This window comes from Cebus imitator, unplaced genomic scaffold, assembly GCF_001604975.1.
Source record: "Cebus imitator isolate Cc_AM_T3 unplaced genomic scaffold, Cebus_imitator-1.0 Scaffold380, whole genome shotgun sequence".
In the NCBI taxonomy this organism is placed as follows: domain Eukaryota; kingdom Metazoa; phylum Chordata; class Mammalia; order Primates; family Cebidae; genus Cebus; species Cebus imitator.
In genome coordinates, this window is record NW_016107695.1 from 1,217,550 (window position 1) to 1,243,759 (window position 26,210).

At 47.2% G+C, this 26,210-nt stretch overlaps 1 protein-coding gene across 2 annotated transcripts in view; it reads right to left on the bottom strand.

The window, feature by feature from the left end:
• SMOC2 (SPARC related modular calcium binding 2) overlaps positions 1–26,210 on the bottom strand; it is a 193,554-nt gene that overhangs the window by 107,575 nt on the left and 59,769 nt on the right. For both annotated transcript variants that reach the window (XM_017507610.2, XM_017507609.2), the window contains exons 2-4: positions 20,223–20,394; positions 7,952–8,058; positions 6,723–6,822 (exon numbers count right to left, since the gene is read on the bottom strand). In XM_017507610.2, the coding sequence (XP_017363099.1) occupies positions 6,723–6,822; positions 7,952–8,058; positions 20,223–20,394 (379 nt within the window). The remainder of the gene's footprint in view (positions 1–6,722; positions 6,823–7,951; positions 8,059–20,222; positions 20,395–26,210) is intronic.

The window sequence follows — 26,210 nt, forward strand, 5'->3', positions numbered from 1 at the left end:
CTCTCCGGGTGCTGAAGGCCCGCCCTGTGCGCCATCAGAAGGCCGCCTCTCCACGTGCTGAAGACCCGCCCTGTCCGCCATCAGCAGGCCGCCTCCCCGGGTGCTGAAGGCCCGTCCTGTGCGCCATCAGAAGGCCACCTCTCCACGTGCTGAAGCCCCGCCCTGTGCGCCATCAGCAGGCCGCCTCTCCAGGTGCTCTGCTGGATGCAGCTGGGGAAAGGTCCAGAACTTTCCACAATCTGAAACTTTTGTAACTGCTGTAGCTGTTTCACAAATCCTGTGCTGGCTGTATCAAATTACCATTTTACCTCATCATGGATGTAAAAATAAACGTCCTCAATACTAAAGATGGTGTTTAAAGTTACTTGTTACAGAGTAAATGTAACATACTTTTCTCTGAAAAAAAAAATCACAAGTTTCTAATTGTTTTAAATTTTTAATTTTTGTAAAGATGGGCGGAGTCTCATTTTGCTGCGCAGGCTGGTCTCAAACTCCTGCGCTCAGGTGATGCCCTGCCTCAGCCTCCCATAGTGCTGGGATTGCAAGCATGGGCCTCCAGGCCTGCCCACAAGTATTTTAAATAGATAAGATTCAGATTTATATTTGCTACTGCGGCCTGATTGCCGAGTGCCGCCTCTCATTGCCTGCGTGGCCATCTGGAAAGAGACCTCAATTCTCAGTGCCTTTTCTACTTCTCCTGAAGGTCGTTTGTTTTTACATTTCCCTTTATGTTTCTTTCAACAGGTATTGAAATATTTTACTTTAATAACTTTCACTTTTCAAGAAAAGACCTATGAGGGCTAAAGAAAAAGCCACTGTGAGGCGGAGACACACAGCAAGCTGGATTCTCTCCAGGTCAAGCAGAACCCCTCACACCGGCCGTGAATGATTCCCTTTCCAGACCCACTGCAGCTGGCTTGCTGACCTCAGGATTTGGAAATTTAATTATTTTGGGTGATCCTTTCAAGCACCTCAGCTACGTAACTTAGTGCCAGAGAAATTCATATGAAAAATTAAAAATCCAGTTAGCTTTTGCTTATGGAGTGTATCTTTTCCCAAAGTCATTTAGGATGCTCCGACAGACATGGAATTCCACTATTTCAGATGGAGGCCAAGACTTTAGGCATTGCAGAAAAATGCAGAGGGCAGTGAAATGAATGTATATCATGTACTGAAAGTGATTTGTGCTAAGCCAAGATCATCCATCATGTGTAACAGGGCCTTTACCCAGATTTAGAAACCTCTGCATAAGCATTCACAGTGAGGATGAGCCACACAGTCACATTCAGATCCCGGAGAGGACATTCCTAGAGAAGGCCCCTGACCTACTCACGCCTGTCACAGGTATCACCCAGGCTTTAGTAATTAAAACCAAATTGTGAATTTTCATGTCATAGAGCTTGTTAGGAAGAAACAGATGACTTCTTTCCACGCTATGGGAAAGGACTCCTCAGACGCTGGGCACAGCTGTGTCAGGTGGAGCAGGAGGATGTCCAGCCTGTGGAGGCAGGCCTTTCACTGCAGTGTGTGAGGCCTGTTCCCTGCTTTGGACGGCAAGCGTGGGGTGGGGGGGTCTCAAGACGGCACCAGCTGCTGTACATGAGCTGTCTCTATCCCTCTTCTCTAACTCGAAACCTGTAGCTTCCTTCAAATATGTAACTCCAGCCAAGCTGTATCTGAGGATTCTTTGAATATTGTAATATGAAAAATTCTTGCACGTAGGTTCAGCTTACAATATCTTACACCACTTCAGACTTATGCCAAGTACCAGCTCTTGGCCAGGGTGCACAGTCACAGCAGAGAGATGGGATGAAAAACCTGAAGCTACTTCCCAATAACAGAGAATGGGCTGCAAACATCTTCCCTTGGCAAAAAGGCCGTTGTTTTCAACCTCTAATCCCGTCCCCAGCAATGTTAGGCTTCAAATCTTTGCAGGGGTTGGGGAAGAAGAAAAGGAAGAAACAAAAAGAAAAGGAAGAAATATGAATCAAGTGTGTCTCTCGGGAGACACATGGAGCCAGCCCCCCAATCCCAGGACGAGGGATGCAAAGGGCTTGTGCGTAGAGCACGCCTCCCCTTTACTGCCCCTTCCTTCAGCACTGGAGCAGGAGGATGCTCCCTGAGCAGAAAGCCATCTACAGGACTGGAGGTCGACATCAGCAGGGCTCTGAGGAGCATGAAAATCTCTAAACAGGGAGCAAGAAACACCCGCTCTCAGCAGCGCAGAACGCCAGGTGTACCTGGATACAGCACCAAGAGCAGGATTTTGGTCCTCAGCACCTCCAAGGCACCACACCATTTGCCATTAACCTCACTGCACTCTCCAGAGCCCTTTACCATCCCTCCCACCTTCTCCTATGCCCGACTTCCAGGCAATTGTAAATAGGAATTCAAGGCCCCAGGTTTTGGTATTTGGGGGAGAAACCTGGGTTATGGAGACAAAGATGTAGGTTTCCATCCTAGCTCTGCCCCTTCCAAGCACGGAGGCCTTGGAAAGGTTCTTGCCTGGAAAAGAGTAGGCTTAACCCCTACAGCCTAGGCTGCTATGAGGGACCCAGCATTCAGCCCTGGCGAGTGTGAGCCTGTGGCCGGTGCTTCTGCGTGGCCAGAACAAGTGGCAGGAGCCTCCATGCGCAGCCCGCTCTCTCCAGCTCTCCAGAGCACCCCAGAGCCAAACCTTCATTTTCTTGTTCTCCAAATCCCCACTAGTTCTTTCTTTCCCGCCCTCCCTCTGGCTCAGGGCTGTGCTTTTTCCTTCCATCAGCTCCTAAGCATCTGGTCCCATTCCCTCTGTGAACATCGTCAGGGAAGGACGCTAGAGAAGTGCATACACGTGGGGACAATTCAGCCCACATTACCTCTTTTAGTGGCGTTGCACGTTTTAACATTTTAAATTCCTGAAAGATTGACACCCATAAAGAAAAGTACACAAAAAGGAAATGTACACTTAATGAATTATCATCAACCAAAGACCCGTGAAGACATTTTCCGGGCAGGAAAAGGACTCCCCAGGTCAGCCCTCTCTCAAATCGCAAAATTACCCCTGGCCCTCACCCCGCCGCATGCAAGAGACCGCGGCCCTGCGTGTGTACCATCGCTGCCTGCTGGTGTCCATGGTTTGCCACCTCTAGACACATCCCTCAGAGCTGGAGCTGTTTTCTGACTCTGAGCTGTGATTGGGGTTGTGGTTGGGCTGCCTCCGTGCGGGGCTCCATGGACTCAGGAGGACATTAGCGCAAGGCACCACTGAGGAAGACACTGGACCTTTTCATCCGTGCTCACTGCTCTACAGGAGGAATCAAGCAAACTGCAGCGTTCACCCAGTCAGACGCCACCGGACACAGATCTGTTTCTGGGGTTTGGTTCCTATGTGAACACTGCTGGGAATGCTCTCTCAGGTCTCCTGCCAAGCAGGTGCATCATTTCTCTGGGGTCCCCTCCCGGAACGGAAGAGCTGGTAGCTTCATCATCCACATGCAAAGGGGCAAACTGATTTTGCAAAGGGCAGTACCAGTTTCCACCACACCTGCAGCTCTGTCCTCGCCAGCAAGTCATAGAATGATGCTTTTTCATTTCTGCCAGACCGGGGGGTGTGGAGGGAAATTGCAGTGACTTTAATCTGCATTTCCCTGACACTGAAGAGCCTATGCACCTTTTCTGCCTTTACTAGTCATTACAATTTTTTTCCTTTGTAAATAAAATGCTGCCTGCTCAAGACTTTTGGCCATTTTTCTGCTGCATTGTCTCATATTATTTGATTAAGGAATTTATGGCAGGCGCAGGGGCTCACGCCTGTAATCCCAGTACTTTGGGGACTGAGGTGGACAGATCACCTGAGGTCAGGAGTTTGAGACCAGACTGGCAAACATGGTAAAACCCCATCTCTACTAAAAATACAAAAATTATCTGGGTATGGTAGAGTATGCCTGTAATCCCAGCTACTCAGGAGGCTGAGGCAGGAGAAGCACTTGAACCCAGGAGTTGGAGGTTGCAGTGAGCCAAGATTGCACCACTGCACTCCAGCCTGGGCAACAGAGCAAGACTCCATCTAAAAAAAAAAAAAAAAGGAATGTATGGATTAATACAAATTTAGGTATTTTGGATTCATGGCTTAAGAATACATAATTATGAAACAAAGGACTCCATTTCCCATTAAGGATCTTTCTGAGACAACTGAAGAGATTCGAGGATTTGTGGCAAGGGCTTTCTCCACTCCTGGGACTCGTGCAGGTCAATCTCCGTTTCCCTCCACTGCGGCCGGCCTTAAGGTACATTCGCATGTATTATTCATAAACACACACACACCCATCCCATCAGCAGCTCATTTTAAATCTCATTGTCTGATTTTCAAATTCTTATAGAGTCTACTTCTATGGTAACCCTGGTGCAAATTTGAGGGCACAAAACATTTATTAAATACTAAAGTTTACCTAATTTTAATAAGCTTGAAGAAAAGTACTCCCACCACATATAGAGTGGATTCTGCAGATGAGCCACTCTGTGTATGAGGTGGCTTCTCTGTGAACTACCAAGGGTGTGCCCAGAGGTCCAGCTGCCTGATGCTTACAGATCAAGATGCTGCCCAGCCGTGGCCCACACTGTTGGCCATAATCTCACACAGATGATGGCCACTTTCTGCATTATTTGTGAGGGCTGTGTTAGCTTCCAGGAAGCAGTTAATTCACAGTATGCAAACTCAATACCTCCTGCCTCAGATATTCTCCCTTAAATTTCAGAATTCTCCCCAAGACCTGCCATGGCTCCATAAAGTTTTCAGAAGTGGCCCTCGCAAGACACTGGCTCCCCTGCGCCCCCATGTTTGCAGAGGGGAGGCCTGGAACACGGCTGGGGATTAAGAGAGTTTTTCTATAACTCTGTAGACCTGTGGAATATACTCATCACACCAACCAGGGACCCAGCAGTAGAAGGACACCTGCCATGCCAGCATCAAGGATGCGGCCAATGGAACCACACCCTGACGTGCAAACACCACCCTGCTCAGACAGCGCCGTCTTCCCTGGGAACCTGCCCTTCGGCCAACGGAACCACGCCCCTGCGTGGAAACACCACCCCTCACGGGCAGCGCCGTCTTCCCGCAGAAGCTGGCTTCCCGCCCAGCACATTCACTGCACAATATACACTGGACTTCTATGCACAGGACAGTCTGCTCTTTCTTCCCCAGCCCATTCTGTGGACCAAAAATTCCACATAGGCAGTTAAAAAAAAGGAATATTTCTATACAGCGAAATGTTACTGAGAGCTAGTTGGAAACATGATGTGGGCAGGCGGCACACGGATTTGATTCCAAAAACAAGCTGCTATCTGTAGATTGGGCAACATTCAGCCAATTTTGCACGTTTTCTAAGAAAGTTCTTCAGGACTCTCCTTAATTATCGGATGACATCACTAAAGCAACAGAAATAGATGCCCGTACCCCCACTGCTTTCCTCTTCATGAAACAAGCTTTACCTCAAAACGCTGCTCGTGGTTGAAGGAAATGGGGTGTGAAAGTGCCTCTCGGAGTGAAAGAGGGACACACACAGACCCAGTTCATCTTGGTGATGTTTTTCTGTTTCATTCCTCCATGAGTTTGCAACAGGACTATTGGGTGTATATGTTAGCTTAACTAAAGACATATTTCTAGCACCTTTTAGGCTCTGGAGAAAAAGTTTTTACAAATTAACATATTCAATTCCACATCACGCATCCTGGTGGCCAGCCACTGGAAACGTTAGGCCTTAGGTCATCCCTGACTGTGGACACCTCGTTGTCATGGAACCCGCAGAGGTCATGAGTTCTGGCCTGGGCCTTGGCTCAGGAAGCTTGAAAAACATCTGAATCATAAACAGAGTGTCCAGTTCGAAGATACCTGCCCCTTAAATAGAGAATAAATCAAAGGTAAACTCTAAATGCAAACGCCGCGAGATTTCACATGAAACACAGGAGCACATTTCGTGCTTTGTTACTGCTGTATAATGATGTGCTCTGACTCTCTTAATACATATGATCCAGGAGCCTGGAGGGCTGGCTCATAGCGTTTCTTCACAGATGGTCTGATAAGTCTCCCCCACAAATTAATCAAAGTTGGGCTGCAGATTATTTTAAAATAAAAATGACCTAAATCATTTATGGTTTGTAAATCATCACGATTGGTAAAAAAATAAAATAAAAATAAAAATCTGTAAAATGTTCTCTTTCCCATTACTTTTTTTTTTTAACTTCTAATTTTTTTACTTTTAGTATATCAAGCCCTCTTACGAGTAATAAAATAACACAAATAAACCATTTGGAAATTGACTTATGAAGCAAGACCCATTTTTCTTTGAAAACATATACATACAAAACCAGCAAGTTTCACTTTTTTGGCCAAAGAAAACATTTGGCCATTTCCACTGGTGACTCCAAGTCCTTGTGGTTATTTTAAACAATTAAGAGTCCTGAATCATCATAACGCATCATGCTCAGACCCAGGGCTGTCTTCCTCAGTAAGCTGGCCTCTGGCCACATGCACACACATGCATAGCTTCGCTCTTCCTCTCTGAGAAACAAGGGCTTCCTAAAATGTAGGCTTTGTCTAGTGACGAGATCTATTCCCACTGTGGCTCACAATGCCACCCGAGCTGGATTTCCCTTTGAATTACGAGACCCCAGGGAGATGATCAGAAGAAACAGCAAACCAGTTCCCTTCAAGCCCTCCATGCTGCAAGGCACGTCAGACCTACCTGGGCACCGGGGCGTCTTGTGGGCCACGGCGGTGCCGCTGATGGGTCTTCCGTTGGGCGTGACGCACCAGCAGTATCCTGTGTAGCTGTGACACTGGACCTGTGAGAGAGCAGACGGGTGAGCCCCTGGGCCCTCGGCACAAAGCAGCGCCTCACGGCTGCGCGACCCACTCGCATTGTGCAGCGCTGGCTCACACCGGTCCTGGGATACCCACAGCCACCTCTGTGGCTGCATGTGAGTCCTCAGTAACGGAAGTGTGCAGGTCTTGACCCCAGGGTTTTAGGGATAAAAGTGGCCCAAATCAGCACTTTACTGGCTGCTAGTGTGTGCTAGACACCTTAGCTGTGAAGTCCCTAATCCTCACCGCCCTCCAGATGGAGCCCCAGCCCTCATCTTACAAATGGGGAAACTGAGGCCCGGGAAGGTCAGGAGCTCTCCACTGCAGAGCCAGAAGAGGACCCTCAGCCTCTTCAGTGTTCACTTGGCAGCCTGTACCACCCGCTCCCCCTAGAACCACTGCCAGAGAAGCCACTTCCTCCAGCTCCCAAAGGGCAAGTGAGGCCTTGAAACACACAGGCCCCACATCGTCACCTGCTGGGCCTCAGGCGTTTCAAAGCGAAGACCCTGTGTGGTTCCTTCCACCCCGTGAGTGTCAGCATCGCATTTTAGTACTTTGCTTTTCCTCAGTAAGGAATAACAGCATTGACACACTCCAAACGGAGAGGTGGGTGACTTTCTCAGCCGTGCCTTCAGCTGACAACGTGAGCATGAACGTGACAGGGCTGAGCTCCAGGTCGGTGGGCCCGTCAGGTTGGGCTGGACCATCCCGGAGTTCACTCTTGGTACAGACACTGACTTTTAGTGTGTGCTCTCCGTAATTAAAATTAAACTAAAATTAAATTCTAAGCAGCAAGCCAGGTTAACATGGTCTAATTGGCCTCACTACGGAAGCTTCCCGGGCTACTTTCATCATAATGAAGCTGGGAATGACAGCAGCAATGACATAAATACCTGCACCCACTAAGAAATAAACACATGCATTCATTTATGTGTCTATTTATGCCCAACAGGCTCATTATGAATTACCTCCTAACATGCAGAAGGACGATCCCCCCATACAACAACCCTGCCGCGTCTTCTGTGTGGTTCCCTCAACCTGTTTCTCCCCTCACCCGCCTCGCGGCCCCCCAGTTGCCCAGGTGCAGAACCTCCCAAGCGAGGACGTCACCTGGCTGTAGGTGCCGTCGCCATTGCACTCTGGAATGAACACTTGCTGAAACTCCTTCCGGGCTTGCTCCTGGGTGTACTTCCTTTCGGCCACACACCTGGACACATCTGCAGGGAAGAACAGGGCGGAGCAGCAGTTACGAAATGGGAAGAAGACAGAACAGATGGGAACGTTGAACGATGCAAAGGCGAGTCAGGCAGGAGTGCTGAGGACATGGAGGCCGGAAGGGGCTCTCAGCAAAGGGCCCCCCAGAAGAAGGGCAGGTGCCCGTCACATGCAGGTCTGGTCCTATCTGATGCAAGTCCCGGGCGGGAAGGGCAGGATTCTTCTCCACACTGAATGAATGAGGACACTGAGGCTCAGAAGGCCTTCTGGCTTATCCCTGGGGAAAGCAGCTGGCCCCTGCTTCCTGAAAATGAGGAAATACCAGCTGTCTGGTGGGGCACAGGCAGGCGCCAGCAGGTTCAAGGACATCCACCTGAACACACCAGGATCAAGTACAGACACAGAGGGTGCGCAGAGCTACATGCCACTGTTAAAAACAGACCAAAGAGAACTGACCGAGGGGCAGGGGTCTCAGGACTCACGGTGAGGGCCTTCCAACAGCAGCTGCAGCCACAGCCGGCCTGCTGAGACCAGCTCGACAGGAGAGGACACCTGCTCTCTTCTCCCTGTTTCTCAGTTCCCATCCTGGCTCTTCCCACTTCACATGGAAATCCTACCATCAGGTGGATAAAAGGGTCGCGTCTCCTTAGAAAGCCTCATCCTCTGCCCCAGACGCTTCACATCCCACCATCCCGACAATACTGTGATATCACAGAAGGCACAATGTCTAAGCTCACTGTGGGAAAAAACTAATTTGGACATACGGAGACATGAAAACCAGTAATGCAGGATGCGCACGTGCCATGAGCAGGACTTGTTTCTCCCTCCTCTGCACCATCAGGACGGGGCTAAGACATGTGAGGACCACAAAGTCGGTTGCTGACTGCAGCCACTCTCAGCCTTCCAGCCCAGCAAAGCCGTGAGCCCAGCGCCAACCAGGCCCATCTTTCAGAGGCACCAGGGGGAGAAGCCTTTGTCCTAAGAACAGCCTTCCAGTGCAGGAGAAGATGTCACATTCGCCGCCATGGGCTGCACAGGAGATGCCACGTTCGCCACCACGGGCCACGCAGGAGAAGATGTCACATTCGCTGCCACGGGCCCCGGGCCCCAGAAGCTGACTACACACGCATGCTTCGCTTCTTTGGACCATCACACAATGTAGCTCATTTGAACTTTAAAACTTGAAAAGAATGACTTTCATTTTTTTAAAAAAAAGTATTGCCAGATTCAAATCACAAGTGCCTACATCTGAGAGGGCACAAAGGCCCTCTCAACTCCAAGAAGCCTGCCTCAAATGTTGTTCATTTCCCTCTTCAGATGGTGACTTTTTGACTCCTGGTGGTTAGGGTGCTGGCTGCGAAACGCGATCTGATCTGCGGACCAGCCCTGGGCCCCGCCTGTCACAGCATGCTGGGGCCTGTGCCTCTAACAGTGCTCCAGGGCCTGGGGGCGGCTCCTCCCTGGCTTTTGCAGAGCACCCACCGGCCACATGCTGCGTGGTACGGGCCTCTCTGTAGCTGAGCAAAGACTCCTCCGTCCCGGCTTCCACCCTTCAGCTTTATTCTAGAGTCTGGCCTGGCCAGCCGGCACTCAGCAACATGTGGTTTTAATGCAGTCTGTGTTTGAGCTGAGGAGAAATCACTGCCTTGCTGGACGTCGGTCCTCATTTTTTAGTATAACCTGTGGTTTTGACTGTCTAAAAAGGAAAAGTCATAGGAGTTCCAGCTTGCGAGGTCTCGGCGAGGGTAAGGATGGAGCTATAAATTATTTCTAATATTTGAGCCGTCATGGAGCATGCCAAAAAAGCGTAAGTTTTCCAGACCCCTGTGGGCTTCATTCTTGGCCTGGCCCTCTTTTAAAGACTTCGCATTTGCCACTGGTCAGATGGTTCTGAAACCTGCAGCTCTTGGGTTTAACAGAATATTAAATTCCGAGTTTATATCTAGCCTATGGCAGACTATGTAATCACAGGAAACAATTAAGACTCAGCATGAAATTACAGGGCCCGCATAAATCATCCCTCAAAATAAATCTGCAGTCATCTTATTAAGCAAAACTGCTACACTCTTGCTGCTTATTCCCCAGATCTGCTATTCCTTATTCTGGATATCTTGTGTTCTATCAGGTTCAAGATCTTTACCCCAAGAAGAGCCTGAATAGCAGCCAACAAGGTCCATTCCACCCAGAGGCACAACATCACTGGGGAATTAGCACCTAGAAATTGTCACCGCCCTGGCTGTTCTCATTGTCACTCTAAGGCATTATGTGCTTGATACAGACACACCTTAGGCTGAATTAAATGCTCTTCTTCATAAAGACCAAAATATTAACCCTGAAAATTATACTACTTCCAACTTTTTAATCACTTTGAAAGAATAAAATAGGATGCTTCAACACTGTCCCTTGGAAACCTTATTTACGGATGATAAATGTCTCTCCTTAATATATTCTTACTCTGCATGATTCTTGGGGTTAAGTTAAAAATTAAGCAGGTCCCTAACTGTTAGTGGCCTTGTTCAGATTTCACTCTGAAGACTGTATGTCAACTGTTTGATTATTAAATCCCCAGAACATAAGCTACATGATTTAAAAAATTACTGTGTGATGATTAGGCACCGTGGCTCAAGCCACCTGATCACGGTGGCTGTAATCCCAGCACTTTGGGAGGCCAAGGTGGGTGGATCACGAGGTCAGGAGATCAAGACCATCCTGGCTAACAGAGTAAAACCCCATCTCTACTAAAAATACAAAAAAAAAATAATAATAATTAGTTGGGTGTGGTGGCACGGGCCTGTACTCCCAGCTACTTGGAGGCCGAGGCAGGAGAGTCACCCGAACCCGGGAGGTGGAGGTTGCAGTGAGCCGAAATTGTGTCACTGCACTCCAGCCTGGCGACAGAGTGAGACTCCGTCTCAAAAAAAAAAAAAAAAAAAATACTGTACAACTACACATCCATAAAATTTACCATCTTCTCCATTTTAAAGTCAACAATTCAGTGGCATTTCACACATTCACGATGCTGGGTAACTGCCACCTCTGCCTAGTTCCAGAACGTTCTCCTCATTCTCAAAAGAAAACCCTGTGCCCATGAAGCAGCCATTCCCCATTTCCCCCTCACCTCGACCGCTAGAACGATGCATCCCCCTCCTGTCTCAACGAATCTGCCTATTCTGGGCATTCCCTGTCAGTGGAATCATACACGAGGTATCCTTCTGTGTCTGACTTCCTTCACTTAGTGTCATGTTTTTAAGGTTCATGTTAAGTTACAGCATGTTTCAGAGCTACGTTCCTTTTTCAGCTGATTAATATTCTATTGTATGGACGGACCATGTTTTGTTCACTCATTCATTCATTCATGGATGAACACTTAGGATCTTCTGGCCATTGTAAGTAATGCCATTACAAACATTCACGTTAGTTTTTGTTTGAACACTTGTTTTCAAGTCTTTTGGGTGGAAAGTAGAAATGAGGGAGTAGAAATGGTGGTTCACACGGCAGGTCTGCGTTTAATTACGGAGGGAGTGTCTGCTGTCTGCCAGAGTGCTGAACCGCTGTTTGTCCAGCCAACAGGGACAAGTCTTTCAACTCCACTATCTGCCCAGAATTTATTTTGTCTTTTTAAAATTGTTGTAAACATTTGACTGGGATAAAATGCTGTCATAGTACTTTTGCTCACAGTATTATTTTTACTATAATCAGTATCTACCTCAAAGGAAAACTCAGCTGGAAATTGTAATGTTAATACTTTAATTAAATAAAATTGTTAACCTCCTTCTTATTGAAGAATTTTGTCACTTTTTATTAGACAAAAGAAAAACTTTCTGATGTGAATTTTGTCATACATTTTTAGAAAAGCTTTGCTCTTACCTGAAGAGCCAGGACTTTATAAATAAAGAATTAATCATTGTTTAGCAAGGCATCACGAACAGCAGGTTTTGTTTTTGTTTTAGAGACGGGTCTCTGTCAGCCAGGCTGGAGCACAGTGGTGCCATCGCGACTCACTGCAGCCTCAACCTCCTGAGCTCAAGGAATCCTCTCACCTCAGCCTCCCCAGTACTGGAAACATAAGCAGCACCATAAGTGGCTAATTTTTAAATTTTGTAGAGATGCGGTCTTGATTTGTTGTCCAGGCTTGTTTTGAACTCCTGGTGTCAAGCAATCCTCCTGCCTCCCAGAATGCTGGGATTACAGGCGTGAGCCCCCACGCCTAGCCCTAACAGAAATATTTTGATGAATTTTTCGTTAATGATAATTAATCGTGTAAGCAATTTATTTTTACCTGTTTAATGATGATTTCTTTCTTTCAGTTATAAAATAAAATGGGGCACCAGTGAGATCACAAACTTGTTTAAGTACCAAGGTATGTCATGGAGCCGAGGAGTGGGGGCTCACACCTGTAATCCCAGCATTTTGGGAGGCTGAGGTGAGTGTATCATCGGAGGTCAGGAGTTCACCACCAGCCTGGCCAACATGGTGAAGCCCTATCTATACTAAAAATATAAAACTTAGCCAGGTGTGATGGTGGGCACCAGTAATCCCAGCTACTCAGGAGGCTGAGGCAGGAGAATCCCTTGAACCTGGGAGGCGGAGGTTGCAGTGAGCCGAGATCATGCCACTGCACTCCAGCCTGGGTGACAGGGTGAGACTCTGTCTCAAAAGAAAAAAAAAAGACATATCATGGAAACTATTAAAATGTGATGCTCACTACAAAGTAGAAATGAACAGAAGTGTTTTATAATGGTGACTTGGGATGAGTATTTTCTTTTAAACAGGAAGCAAATAATTCCCTAATTCACTAGAATCTCTCAAAACAGGATTAGACAAGAATCAGCAGAGACTGCTTTGCTGAACATTTTCCACAGAAGAATTCTGGAGAGCAACAATTAAAAGGAACGGTTAAAAGTAATCTTTGAGAAACGTTTTCAAAACAGGACATGAAGCAGTGATATTCACAGGGGATGCTGAATTCGGTGGTCCTAAGCCCGAAGACTTCCTCTTTCAGGGACCCCTGTCTATAACGGAATAGAATAACATAAACATGCTAAGCTAGGCAAGAATGAATCACAGAAACTCTTCCTGTTGGTCTTCCGTCTACACTAGAGATGCTGCATCAAGACTTTGATGCCGCTCAGCTTCCTACAGCAATAGGCAGAAAACTTTGGGACATAGGTAATGATGGTGGCATCTCACTCATCCGATAAAGGATGAGCAGCTAGCCTGGATGCTTTTCTGGTCGACAGATGCAGTGACTCTGGATCTGGCAATGTCACTGAATGCTGAGATTATGGCCCTGGCCACGTAAACCCTTCAAGCTCAGGGTCAGCTTCCGCTGCTGTCTCCCCGTGGCCCAGTGCAGGAGGCAGGGACAGGGCTGCTGTGGGAACCTCGTAGGCTGAATGAACAAAAGGTGGCCAGGCGGAGGACTCATGTGGTGTCTTTGTACAATGGCCACGGCAATGACAGCCCTCAGAGTTGCATGGCTTTTATTGTTTTTGGAGTCAAATGAAGGCAGATACTGTGTTTTAAAAGTTGTAATATTTTGCCCACCCGTAATTTTGAAGGCCAGGGACAGGAAAGCTAAGAATGCTGTGCTACAGTGCTCTCCAGCAGAACTGAAGTATTCTTTTCACCCTAATATAGACGGAGGCGCAGTGACATGGGCCAGCAGGTCTGCAGCAAGCCCCCGCCCCCAGTGATCTACAGCCCTCAGCCTGCAAAAGCAGCACACTGCATCCCCATAGCAACAGACTAGCACGCCCCTCCAACCCTCCCTCGACCATAACTAGAACGATGTTATTTCAGAGCTAAGGGAGACAGGAACAATGTTTTCATTTTGTGTAAGTATTCTCATTTTAAATGCATAGAGGCAGAAACAAAGTTATAACAGGAAATCCCTAAATATGTAACTGAGATTGCCAAATTGTAAAGAGAAAATTAAGAGAAACTGCAAACCACTGCAAGACTATATTATGGTATTCAGACAGCCTTGACAATATTTATACAAGAAACAACGATCATACCCATCTCTATGACAATTAATAACCATGATTTTCCATAGATCGAAATAGATGATTGTGTAGGTGGCCAGCAAATCCTTTGCAGGAAGGTCAGTAAAACCTTCCGGAAGGCAGAAGCTACTTAGGCTGTGTGGAGAGGCCCCTGCTCCACCGGTGTCTTGAGTTTCGTAGCAGCGCAAAGCAAACCCAGGAAAGGGCCCTTTGATGTGCCACATTCCAGGAACATCCCGCTGTGTTGCTGGTCACTGCTGCACACGAGAGCAAAGGCCCTGAAGCTCCCACGACACCTGCTCTGGTCTGTGGGGAAGGCACTCCTAAACATCAGATGTGTGAAAATACCATAAGCAAGTTAAGGTCAACATAATCTGGGTAGAGTTTCTGCAAGACACAAGCGCAGATTCAGCTGAACTTGCTTCTGATAGCTGCGTCTGCAGGAAGAAGGAAATTCCACCTAGAAAGAGTGGAGCCAGGGATAAGCACGGGACCTGGGAGGCCAGGACAGAAAATGAAACACAGACACTCATGCTCACTCACACACACATGCTCACACACACACACAAACCACATAAACACACATTCACACATACATGCACACTCTCACACACTCATGCACACACCTCATGGACACACATTCACGCATATGTGCACATACACACATGCACACCCACACACCACCCACACGCACACACGCACACATGCACACACATGCATACACACACCTTCAAACACACACACACACTTGCAGACTCACACACCACATGAACACATTCACACACATGCATACATGCACTCACATACCACATGAACACACACATTCAGACTCATACACACACACGCATGCACTCATGCACGCACATAAACACACAGCACATGGACATACACATTCATACACACACATGCACTCATGCATGCACATAAACACACAAAACTTTTAAATCCAATTTAATTAAACATGGACTAAACTATTTTAATTGTTTCCAAATAGTACATCCAAAAGAGACAGGCCTACAGAACTGTCATCCACCAAAAATGTAAAAATGCCCTGAAATACTGACGACAGCAGCAGCCTCACATGTGCCAAGGTGACGCTGTGTGACACCAGCCAGCGCCAACTCCAGGAACCACGTAAAGAAAACCTGGATGTTTATTCGTATTACACAAATGATCTAAAGGGAATATCCTGGGCTCCCTCTTTTACCTTCGGGGAGGAAAGTTCTCAACCTGGGTTTTGTTATGGAATTTGCAATCTCTGCACTCTTAGAGGGAAACAGAAGCACAATTTGCTCAGTGACACCGAGCCCCGTGTCTGTTCTCACCTGTCCTAGGCTCAGTGTGTTTTGCTCCTGGTCCCCTGGAGCCTCTGTTGCTGCATTTGCAGCGCGGGGACAGGCTGGATGCTGGGATGGGTGACTGACAGCATGGCCCAGCCCCTCAGGCTTCTGCCGTGAGCCAGGATGCAGGTGCAAGGCTGCCTCTTTAGGAAAACTCCAACTGCAGATGGGAGGGGGGAGCCCCTTTCTAAGGCAGCCCCCAGCAGGGAACAGACTTAACTCGAGGCCACACATGGACGAAAAGCAGATGGAGCCTCTCTGAGTCCCAGCCCCCATGCCAAATCTAGACTACCGGAGAAGCAGGGCACCCAGTTATTTCAAGATCTAGAATCACGCTGAGCAGTATTTCCTCAGACTGATTTTGATGTTTGCTGCCTTGGCAGCTACAGCACCACACACGTGAGATTTTGGAGACTCCAGGTGCATTCTTTCCAATAGAACCTTTTCAGATGAAGTGAGACTCACTTTGGTGAGGTTCATTTTATTTCTGCCTGCTTCTCCCTTATCATATTTTTGCATCATAAGTTTACGGTGTAAAAGTTCTTCAGTAACACAGGAGAATTCCCACTGAAATAATCATCCAGAAAAATTAGCTGAGATGAGGGTACAAATAAACTAACAAATACTACCAAAAATGACACCTGTGTTTAACTGACATTTGTCCTCCCTGCCCAAAGAGAACCTCACTTTGACCCTGCAGCTGGGTATGGCAAAGGCCTGAAGTCAGATGCTGGGGAGACACCTGAAAACCCACGAGCCAGAGGGAGCAGCAGGTGTAGAGTTGCCACCCAGAGTGTCTACAAAATCCCTCACAGGCTCCTCCTCAGAGTCTACGGCTAAAGCAGAGGCTTCCTCGCGCCCTTTCAGCAGAATATCTGACGGGGCTTATGTAAGGGAACAGGGCAAGAAACAGGAAGATAAAACTCCAGGTTTAATGAGGTGCTGTGGGCTCCCCACTTCTACCGCACTTGAAGCCTTCACAGTCTATCGCTTCGTTGAAGAGTGCATCATCTGGTTTTAAATTTATTCTTAAATTGTTTCTCTTCTGAGCACACACAGCTGAGATGTATAACTCAGCCAAGGCGTGAATTCACATCTGAGTGTTTCTGCAGTGTCTCACACACAGCAGTCACACACAAAGGCGAGAAGAACATGCTTCCTTCAACCCACACTCCTGGCTTCGCGCCGACTTCCCATAACCCACGGGCGTGTGATTTCCCAGGTGAAGCATGCTGGAAGACCTGTTAATCCCAGGACTACCGTCCAGGGCACCACTGTCCTTCCTGGCCAACGATGCAGGGGCTGTAGCAGCAGCGTGTCCGTGGTAGAAGGACAAAATGTGGAGAAAAACACACTGTTCTTGGGGGGGTGTGTTCTTGAGTCTGGAAGATGCTTCTTCAAATAGTTCATCTCCAAAGAAACAGACTGACTTGTTCTTTCTCAGATGCAGAGTAAACAATTTGTAGCACTGGGGCCGGCTAGGGAAGCCAGGTGGGATCAGCACTTCGGGGTCCTGTGTTTATGACCCCATGAAGTAAGCACCACCAGACTCTGGAGAAGCCCCTGAGGGCCCCCTGTGCACCCGAACATGTGCCCCATGCCTGTCCCTTGTGTGGAGGGAGGTCTCCTGCCCCAGCCATCTACCTCATAGGAAGGTCTGAAGACAGGCTGGGTGTTGGGAGTGTCTGGGGTCCTATTGAAATTCTCACGTGAAGCCATTTCCGGCGCTAGAAGCAGGCCGGTCAGTTCCCATCCACTGGATGCTGCCAGGAACAAAGATTCTTATGGAGTCGTGAGTTTTGGGGCACCCACTGCTGAACTGAATCACATGAAGAGAGATGAGCTCCCTGAGACGTTATCTCACAGAGAATAGCGCGGACTCACTCTCAGCCTCAGTTCTCTTCAAGGAATCATTCAGTAGGAAGAAAACATCAGGTTACCAAATGTATTAATATCCAGTCAATGTCAGAACTTCTTAAAAGAAACAGGTTGAAGCGAATCAATCATAAAACTTAGAATCACATAGAACAATGCTGCACAGGAAGTATCAGTTGTCTGTCAGGCCTCCGAGTCCAAGCCTGGTCATCATAGCCTTGGTGACCCGCACGCACACCTCAGGATGGTCCCCAGGAGCCAGGAACCTGAAGTAACCACAAGTCACCAGGCGACCACAAAGAGAAGTGAAACAACTTGTTCTGCCTCAACTAATTGCTCTCCCCCTGCAACCTGCAACCGCTGTTCCTGCTCAGCCTTGTGGAATTTCCCCTGGACACTGGGTTTCTCAAGTCCCCGCCCCCGTAACTGTGTAATTTACCGCACCCTCCCTTCTGCTTGCAACCGATACCCCCACCCTTATGATCACGCCTGTTTGTAATACATGAGCCCTACCCTTGTGACCATGCATCCCGTGACGCCCTCCGCTTCCCAAGACAGATCACCACCTTTAAGTGACCGATGGCCCCAACCTGTAAATCCAGCTCCTCTCCCACTGCCCTCTGTGGACCCTCTTTTCTGACTCCGCCTGCGCGCTCCCGGGTGCATAAACAGCCATCCTGCTCACACAAAGCCTGCCTGCTGGTTTCTTTATGCAAGCGACGTGCCTGATGTTGTCCACTTGAATAAACTAAGAGTTTATGTGTATGTGTGTGTGTGTGTATGTATGTGTATATGTGTGTATGTGTATGTATGTGTATGCATATAGGTGTGCATGTGTATGTGTATATGTGTGTGTATGTGTATATGTGTGTGTATGTGTATGTGTATGTGTTTATGTGTTTGTGTGTATGTGTGCGTGTGTATGTGTATGTGTATATATGTGTGTATGTGTGTGTGTGTATGTATGTGTATATGTGTGTATGTGTGTGTATGTGTATGCGTATAGGTGTGCATGTGTATGTGTATATGTGTGTATGTGTGTGTGTGTGTTTGTGTATGTGTGTGTATGTGTGCGTATGTGTATGTGTATATATGTGTGTATGTGTGTGTGTGTATGTATGTGTATATGTGTGTGCATCTCCCATTAAATGAATCTAAGATATTTCATCCAAGTTTTCACCAGAGGAATTAAAACTAAAATCATATACAATTTACTGAAACCTAAATGTCTACTGAGAAAAGAAAAAAACCTATAAGGACAAATTAATGATATAGATCTATAGAACTTCAGACAGATTCGAGCCAACAAATTATTTTCCTTTTCCTTGAGATAAGAATAGGTGTTTAGGAAAAAATTCAGTCATTTACAAAACACCGTTTACTTTGAATGGTATGTTCTATTTTCCCTACCACCACAAAGAAAGCTGGAGCAGGTATTGCTGCTTCTGCAGTCGAAGTTTCAACAGGGATTTTCATGTAGATAGTGCATACAAGTACATATATAATTCAGTGAAAGAATGTCAAATGCTTTCCATTGTAATGGTGTTATCCTTACTTTTATGGACTTTTTTATAGAAAGATATTTCAAATCTGTGTTTTAACAAACTTTTTTTCTGGTAAAGAAAAATTTATATATATTGTTCTTTCTCTTTAACACATTTTCCAAGCATTGTTATTTTCTCTGAGCTAACGTTGGACGGAGTCATTTCCTCAGTGTTTGGGTGGCAACATCGCCCATGCTACCCATTGACCCTGCAGCTATTGGCTGTTTTGGAAAGGGGCTGGTGCTCCCTCAGGCTATAGAAAGTGGTTCTCTAGAGTTCCCAAGAGCTGTTTCAAACAGGTGCGTGCCCAGAACCCGGCTCTCTGCAATGGATCCTGAGGTGTGCGGTGGGTCCCGTGAGCAGGCAGCAACCACACTAGGCCACATGCTGTGGTCCTTGCCACACCCGTCCCACTGAGTTCACTTCAGCATCTTTAAACTCTGTGTCTGGGATTCAGGTACGATCCTGCCACTGCACTTCATTTACGTAAAGCAGGAATCAAATATTTTTTCACTGCATTTTGTTCCTTGCAATCCCAGCAGCCTATTGAGGTTAATAAGTGAATTAAAGTTCCATTTTTCCTTTGAAAGTAGCTCACCCCTTCCATTTGTGGTCCTTTCTAAAGCACTCCAGGGCTTCCACACAGCAAGACTCGTTGCAATCGTGCTGGTGACGCTGGGGCCTGGCACAGCTTGACAAAGGCACGAGGTGGGCGCTGGGGGCGCAGCCTGGGGAGCTCAGGGAAGCATGTGCCATGCAGAACGGCAATTTGCATCCCTGTTCTGCCCACAAATTCCTGTGTCTTTCAATTTCCCACAGGTGAGTGCAAGTCCAGGTCCCAGCACTCAGCTCTGCCAGCCTGACTCCACCACTTCCCTCTCGGCCTCTTCTGTCAGACCTCATAGGACCCTCTGAGTAGGCTTCTGCTCCAGTCTTCATGACTCCCGCAGCATGTGGGGAGGACAACCCCATCATATGATAAGCACTTTAGAAATGGCATCTGACCGCAGAACCAGAACAGGACGTTTGGCTCCACAGCAACATTCTGTCTTGTGCCCTGAGATGTATAACAAAATCATCTTCCCAGGGGCTCGAACTGGAGGGTCTACCTGCCAACCTACTGTGCCCCATACGCAGCACAGCAGGAAAAAACTGAAGTATTTTGATAAATTTCTTTCATAATGGCATAAGACAGTCTAAGAAAAGAATATTAGACAAGTAAAAAAATATGCTGCTCTTAAAATGCATAGAAATTACTCTTCTTCCTTACATGCTGTGAAAAAAATGCAAACATAAACTCGTTTGTAAACGTAAAACATTACAACTATGAAAATGCGTTTGCATTCATTTTGAGGACGGATTTACCCATCTTAGGAAGAACCATCAAATAGCAGCTCACCTCTGCAGTTTCCTCGATATGCAATCTCTAGTTGGGGGTCTTTGCACTTGGCACGTTGAAATTCACAACGGGAAAGGAAGGTCCTGCCATCAGATGCGCAGAGAGGTTTCTGGGGCGAGCCCGCACAGTCCAAGCTGCAATCCTTGTCTTTGTCTTGATCAACTCTCAAAAACTTGAAAGAGAAAAAAAGAAGCCAGACAAATTTAAAGACAATTCTTCGGAGCAGCAGAGAACAGAAGGCTGTCTCAGGCCAGCTTCCCGGTCAGGGAAGAGAGCCTTGAGGAAAAACGCCACCCGGTTCTTACCCCTGCCGGAAGCACCACGCGCATCTCTGAAAATGCGAAGCCATTGTCTGTTTCAAAAGCCTAGATAATTTGGAGATTCTCTACATCAACATTGGCCATCTGACACAGAACAACATGTGAATCGCTGATCTCTAAAGGGGATGCACGCATGTCTAACTTACCCCAGTGGCCTGAGTAGCAATGTTTTCCTTTTAATCTGTGAATTCACTGACTGCTTTGCCTCCACATCCACCACCACACTGAACCATTCTTTTGGAAGTGACAAGGGTCAGGAATGTCCACTGTCTGGAACTGGGAGGGGACCTTCCTGATTTAAATGCTACTACACAATTTTATCTGCATTCTGCCAACGCATTCCTGTGCACTCAATTGGACTAGATTATTGTTTTTTGAATGGTTGTTGAATGAATGAGTGAACTCATGACCCAGAGGAAGTTTTTAGGTATTTCTCTGAAAATGCGTAAGGCACAGGAATGCTCTCTGCAGGCCATAGAGACCGCCCAATGACGTGTGCACCTGCAGTTCCTATGGCGGCGGCCCCAGGCCCCTGATCTCCCCTCTGCTGGTTTACAGCTTGACACGTGCTTCCGAGCTCGCTAGGACTCCCAGGGAAGCCTCTGATCAGGGTTTGTTGGCCCCTCGTATTTTTCAGTGTCCAGCCACTAGTCCTGTCCAGGCCTCCATCAGCCCAGGCAAAACACCAGACACCAAGGTGAAGCTGTAAGTGACACAGAGGAAGCGCCTGTGCTTGGGGACAATCAGGGCTGCCGGGGGCCTTCAGTCCCCAAGCCATCACCTGCCCCATAGGGTGTTCTCCCTGATCCACAGAGCACAGACAATGTGCTAAAAGGACGAGGAGGCAGAGCTGTGGCTGCAGGGCATGAGCTATGGCAGTACTGTGTGCACGTGAGCGGGGCTATTGGAGATTGTTCACCCAGGGACATTTGTGGAGATAAAGAGAGCACTGCTCCGATGACCCATCACCTCTTCCAGTTTGGGCAGGGGGAAAGGGATCGAGGTTCAGCAGAAGCTTTGGGACACTCATCAACGTGCTCCTTTACCAGTAGAAGAGAAAAAAGAAATCGGCCAACTCAGCATGCTGCATTCCTTAAGAAAAACAAAACTTGCTCCCGTGAAGTCTGCATCCCAGCTGGCTCTGTTTAATGGTTAGCTTTGCCCAGCTCATCCACGTTTAACCCTCTGCAGCTGCGGCTCACCAGGAGGGTTATGTCAGGGGAGCTAACTCAGCAAGGCTGGCCCTGGAACTGACACTCACTTTTATATTATTGTCACTTAGGGCTGTCAGTGCCACTGTGGGTTAAGCCTCAGTGCTTTTAAAAATGGCTGCTCTGCTCTCTTGAAGATAAATCTTGACCCAAGCTTTGGAGGAACTACGGTGACCTTGATGGGCAGTGAAAAAGTCCCCAGCAGCCAGGCATTTGGAATTCAACCATAATTCTTGATAACTGACATGCTCTAATTTTCCTGAGAATGAACTCATCTGCTAAAATCATTTGGGTTTATTTTAGTGGAAATAATCATAACCTGTGATTTCTTGAATGAAAATTTATCTACTTTAAATAACTTGCCCAATGTTACACATACTTAAAAAAAAAAAAAAAAAAAACTTCACACTGAACAAAGAATGAAAAATAAAGATTAGCCAAAAGCTGAAGCTGGACTCAAAGCAGGGAGCGCTCAGGAGACGCTGTAGGGGCGGATGGACCGTGGGAACCCCAGCCCTCCCCAGAAATCCAGGCGGGGTCCTCAGAGCTCCCGACCTGAGGACCGTGGCTGCGTGTGCGCACGGCAGGTATGGCTCAGAACAGGTAAGCCCGTGTGTTTTGGAGTTCACAAAGCTTCTTGGCGGTGTCCTTGCCCAGATTTGCGGATGAAGCCTGGAGCCAAGGGACGGACGAGCGGGACCCAGAGGTTACGGGCTTTGCCGTCTCAGAGGGAGCTACTTTTCAAAGATGTTCCCTTTCAAACAGCATGCTCTAATTTTCCTGAGAATAAAATCACCTGCTAAAACCATTCAGGCTTATTTTAGCTAAGAGGCAAGTGAAAACAGATCATTGCCTTTCAGGGTTTTGGAAAAATGTGTGCTTTTACTGAAAAAAGGCAGAGCCGGCACATAAATACATTCAATTGAATTCTGCCACTGATGAGTCTCAACACACATTTTTCACTTCACCAAAAGCATTGAGTGTGCCCTTCCAGCAGTGGAGGGGTGCGCGGTGGGGGGGGGGCAGCCAGCTCCTGGGAGGCGGGACCTTCAGGTGCTGTGCATTGGGGAGTTCCTGCACCCACTGAGAGGCTGTTGATCTTATAAAATGCATGGGAAATCCCATTACTGGGTATATATCCAAAGGATTATAAATCGTTCTACTATAAGGACACATGCACACGAATGTTCATTGCATCACAGTTTACAATAGCAAAGACCTGGAACCAACCCAAATGCCCATCGATGATAGACTGGACAGGGAAAATGTGGCATATATACACCATGGAATATTATGCAGCCATCAAAAATGATGAGCTCATGTCCTTTGTAGGGACATGGATGAACCTGGAAACCATCATTCTCAGCAGACTGACAGAAGAGCAGAAGATCAAACACCGCATGTTCTCACTCATAGGCGGGTGTTGAACAATGAGAACACATGGACACAGGGAGGGGAGCACTACACACTGGGGTCAGTTGGGGGGAAATAGGGGAGGGATGGTGGGGGGTGGGGAGTTGGGGAGAGATAGCAAGGGGAGAGATGCCAGATGTCAGTGATGGGGAGGAAGGCAGCAAATCACACGGCCACGTGTGTACCTATGCAACAATCTTGCATGTTCTTCACATGTACCCCAAAACCTAAAATGCAATTAAATAAATAAATGGGAAAAATAAAATAAAATAAAATGCATGGGAGTCATTCCTCACCTCAAGGCACTGGAGGGTCTCTCAGCCTTGTTCTCACAGCACGCAGCTGGCTGGGGCTGGGCAGCTTGGCACCCGAGAAAGAGGGAAAGCCAGGAAGAAAACATGAACCTGCAGAGTGTTCACAAGGAGCCCCAGGTGCCTCCGTTTCAAACAGGGGCCTGCCCATTAATAGCTGTCTCCGACTCTCGATGAAAAGATGGAATAACCTAAATCCTGTTAATTTTTAAGTTTAAGGGGTGGTCTCTATGCATTTCCTGAAACCCTAAGTGAGGAGATGCTGAGGACTTAGGTAAGACACCGTAATTATCATTTTCTCTAAAGGGAAAGAGACAGCCTGGACTTTTTTTTTATCAAATAAAATCCCCCAGCATCCAAGCATTTGGAATTCGACCATAATTCTTGATAATTGACTTGTGTGGAACTAACAATGGAAACATTCTTTCTCAGGAATAAGAACTCACACGGTGTATGCACATGCTTCTCCCCTTCCTCCTGTTTAATCGCAATTACATTTCACCGGAGACAGTGTAAGAAAATAAGCTTTTAACTAACTTGTGTTCATTCATAAACAGCCTATTCAAGAAAAATAAATATTCCTATTCCAAATAATTCACTGTTAAAAGAACTGCTTGAGAGTCTTGACACTAATTCAAGATAAAAAGTACTCCGCCAAATTTAGAATGCAATCGATTGACATCGAGCAGCTTTATTTAAAAAAAAAAACTCAAAATTACAGGGGTTTCCCATTTATTTTGATTTCCAGGAAGCAGCACTATTTGCACAGGTGCAAGGAGGCCAGGTGTGAGGAAGGTGGGGGAAGGGAAGGGTGCAGGAAGCATCTTTGTGGACACCAAGTAGCTCAGGCATTAGAGAACCAGTCAGACAGGCTCGATGGGTCAAGTCATGGTCTATGGTTCTTCTTAATAAATTACTGGGCTTGGGCCAGAAGAAAAATATTAAAACAAAATTAAACCATCTACGAACCAGGTAAAAACACTCTTCCAATCTTAACATGTATAAAATGTCTCCTTGTAATATTGATTAAACACTTCTCTGTCTATGTGAAGTAACACATGGTATGAGAAAACATTGAGGAAATTTGTCTCTGAAATACATAATTCTGTAGCAGTAAGATTTGCAAGCCAGGTGCAGTGGCTCACACCTGTAATCCCAGAGCTTTGGGAGGTCAAGGCGGGAGGATCTGCGGAGGCCAGGAGTTAGAGACCAGCCTGGGCCAGACAGTGAGACTCTGTCTGTATTGGGGGAAGGAAATTAGCCAGGTGTGGTGGTGTACACCTGTGGACCCAGCTGCTTTGGAGGCTGAGGTGGGAGGATCACCTGAGCCTGGGAACTGGAGGTTGCAGTGAGCTATGACTGCGCAGCAGTGCACTCCAGCCTGGACAACAGAGTGAGACCTTGTCTCAAAAAAAAAAAAATTCTCCAAAGCAGGCACTTTCTAAATAAGAGGCCAAGAGAAAAGAGATTGTGTCCACATGTTTGCCTCCTCTTAGTGGGAGGTGCATGCAGGAAGAAATGAGATTGAACGAAAGACAGGGCAGCGCCAGCGACAGGGCCCACTATGTGCAGAGCCTGTACAATTCTGGACTTATCTGGGGGCAGGTGGGACAGTGGTTCAGACTCAGGCTTGTTTGAAAGAGTCATTTCTCCATTTTAAAGCCTGGACTGTCTCGGGCTTCTGAAAACAGGGTCCTTCTCTTTTAGAACAGGGAACCTGAACCTATGATGCAAAGATGGAAATTATGTTTCGGAGCCTGCACTCCGAAGCTGACATGCTAAAGGCAGGCACAGCAGCCACGGCGCGGTTTTTCCAGAGACAGACCTCTTGTTCACTCATTCATCCAGCATCTGAGGGGAGCGAGTCGCACCACTTTGTATTTTAAAAACACTTAACTTCAGTATTTGATCTTTGCCTTCTTGTTCCCGGTCTTTAAGAACAAAGCCTCATGTTTCCAGTTCAAAAGTCAGACTCAGCTTCAAGTGAACATATTAAACAATTATTAAGTGACCCCTCTCTGTAAAAGGCATTCTACCAGCCTCCAGGAGGATGGAATTTCGAAGAAGCGCCTGCCTTTACGAAGCTGAAAATCCAGGGGGCAGAAACACAAATCCACAAATGATGACCGCGCTGTATGAGGGGGAACACCTGAGCGGCTCAAAGGGAAGGTGGGTCAAGCTGATTTGGGGGGATATCCGGGTTTCCTAAAAGATGGTCTAAGGCAGGGGTCCCCAACCCTGCATTCATCTGCATTCACAGCCACCCCCATCGCTCACTTGACCCCCTGAATTCCGCCTCCCGTCAGATCAGCAGCGGCATTCTCATAGGAGCACAAACCCTACTGTGAACTGCACATGTGAGGAATTTAGGTTGCAGGCTACTCTTGAGAATCTCATGCCCGATGACCTGTCACTGTCTCCCATCACCCTCACGTGGGACCCTCTAGTTGCTGGAAAACAAGCTCAGGGCTCCCACTGGTTCTACATGATGGTGAGTTCTAGGATTATTTCATTATATATCGCAATGTAATAATAGAAATAAAGTGCACAATAAATGTAACACGCTTGAATCGTCCGAGACCCTCCTGCAAGTTCATGTAAAAATTGTCTTTCTCAAGAGATCGAGACCATCCTGGTCAACATGGTGAAACCCCGTCTCTACTAAAAATACAAAAAATTAGCTGGGCATGGTGGTGCGTGCCTGTAATCCCAGCTACTCAGGAGGCTGAGGCA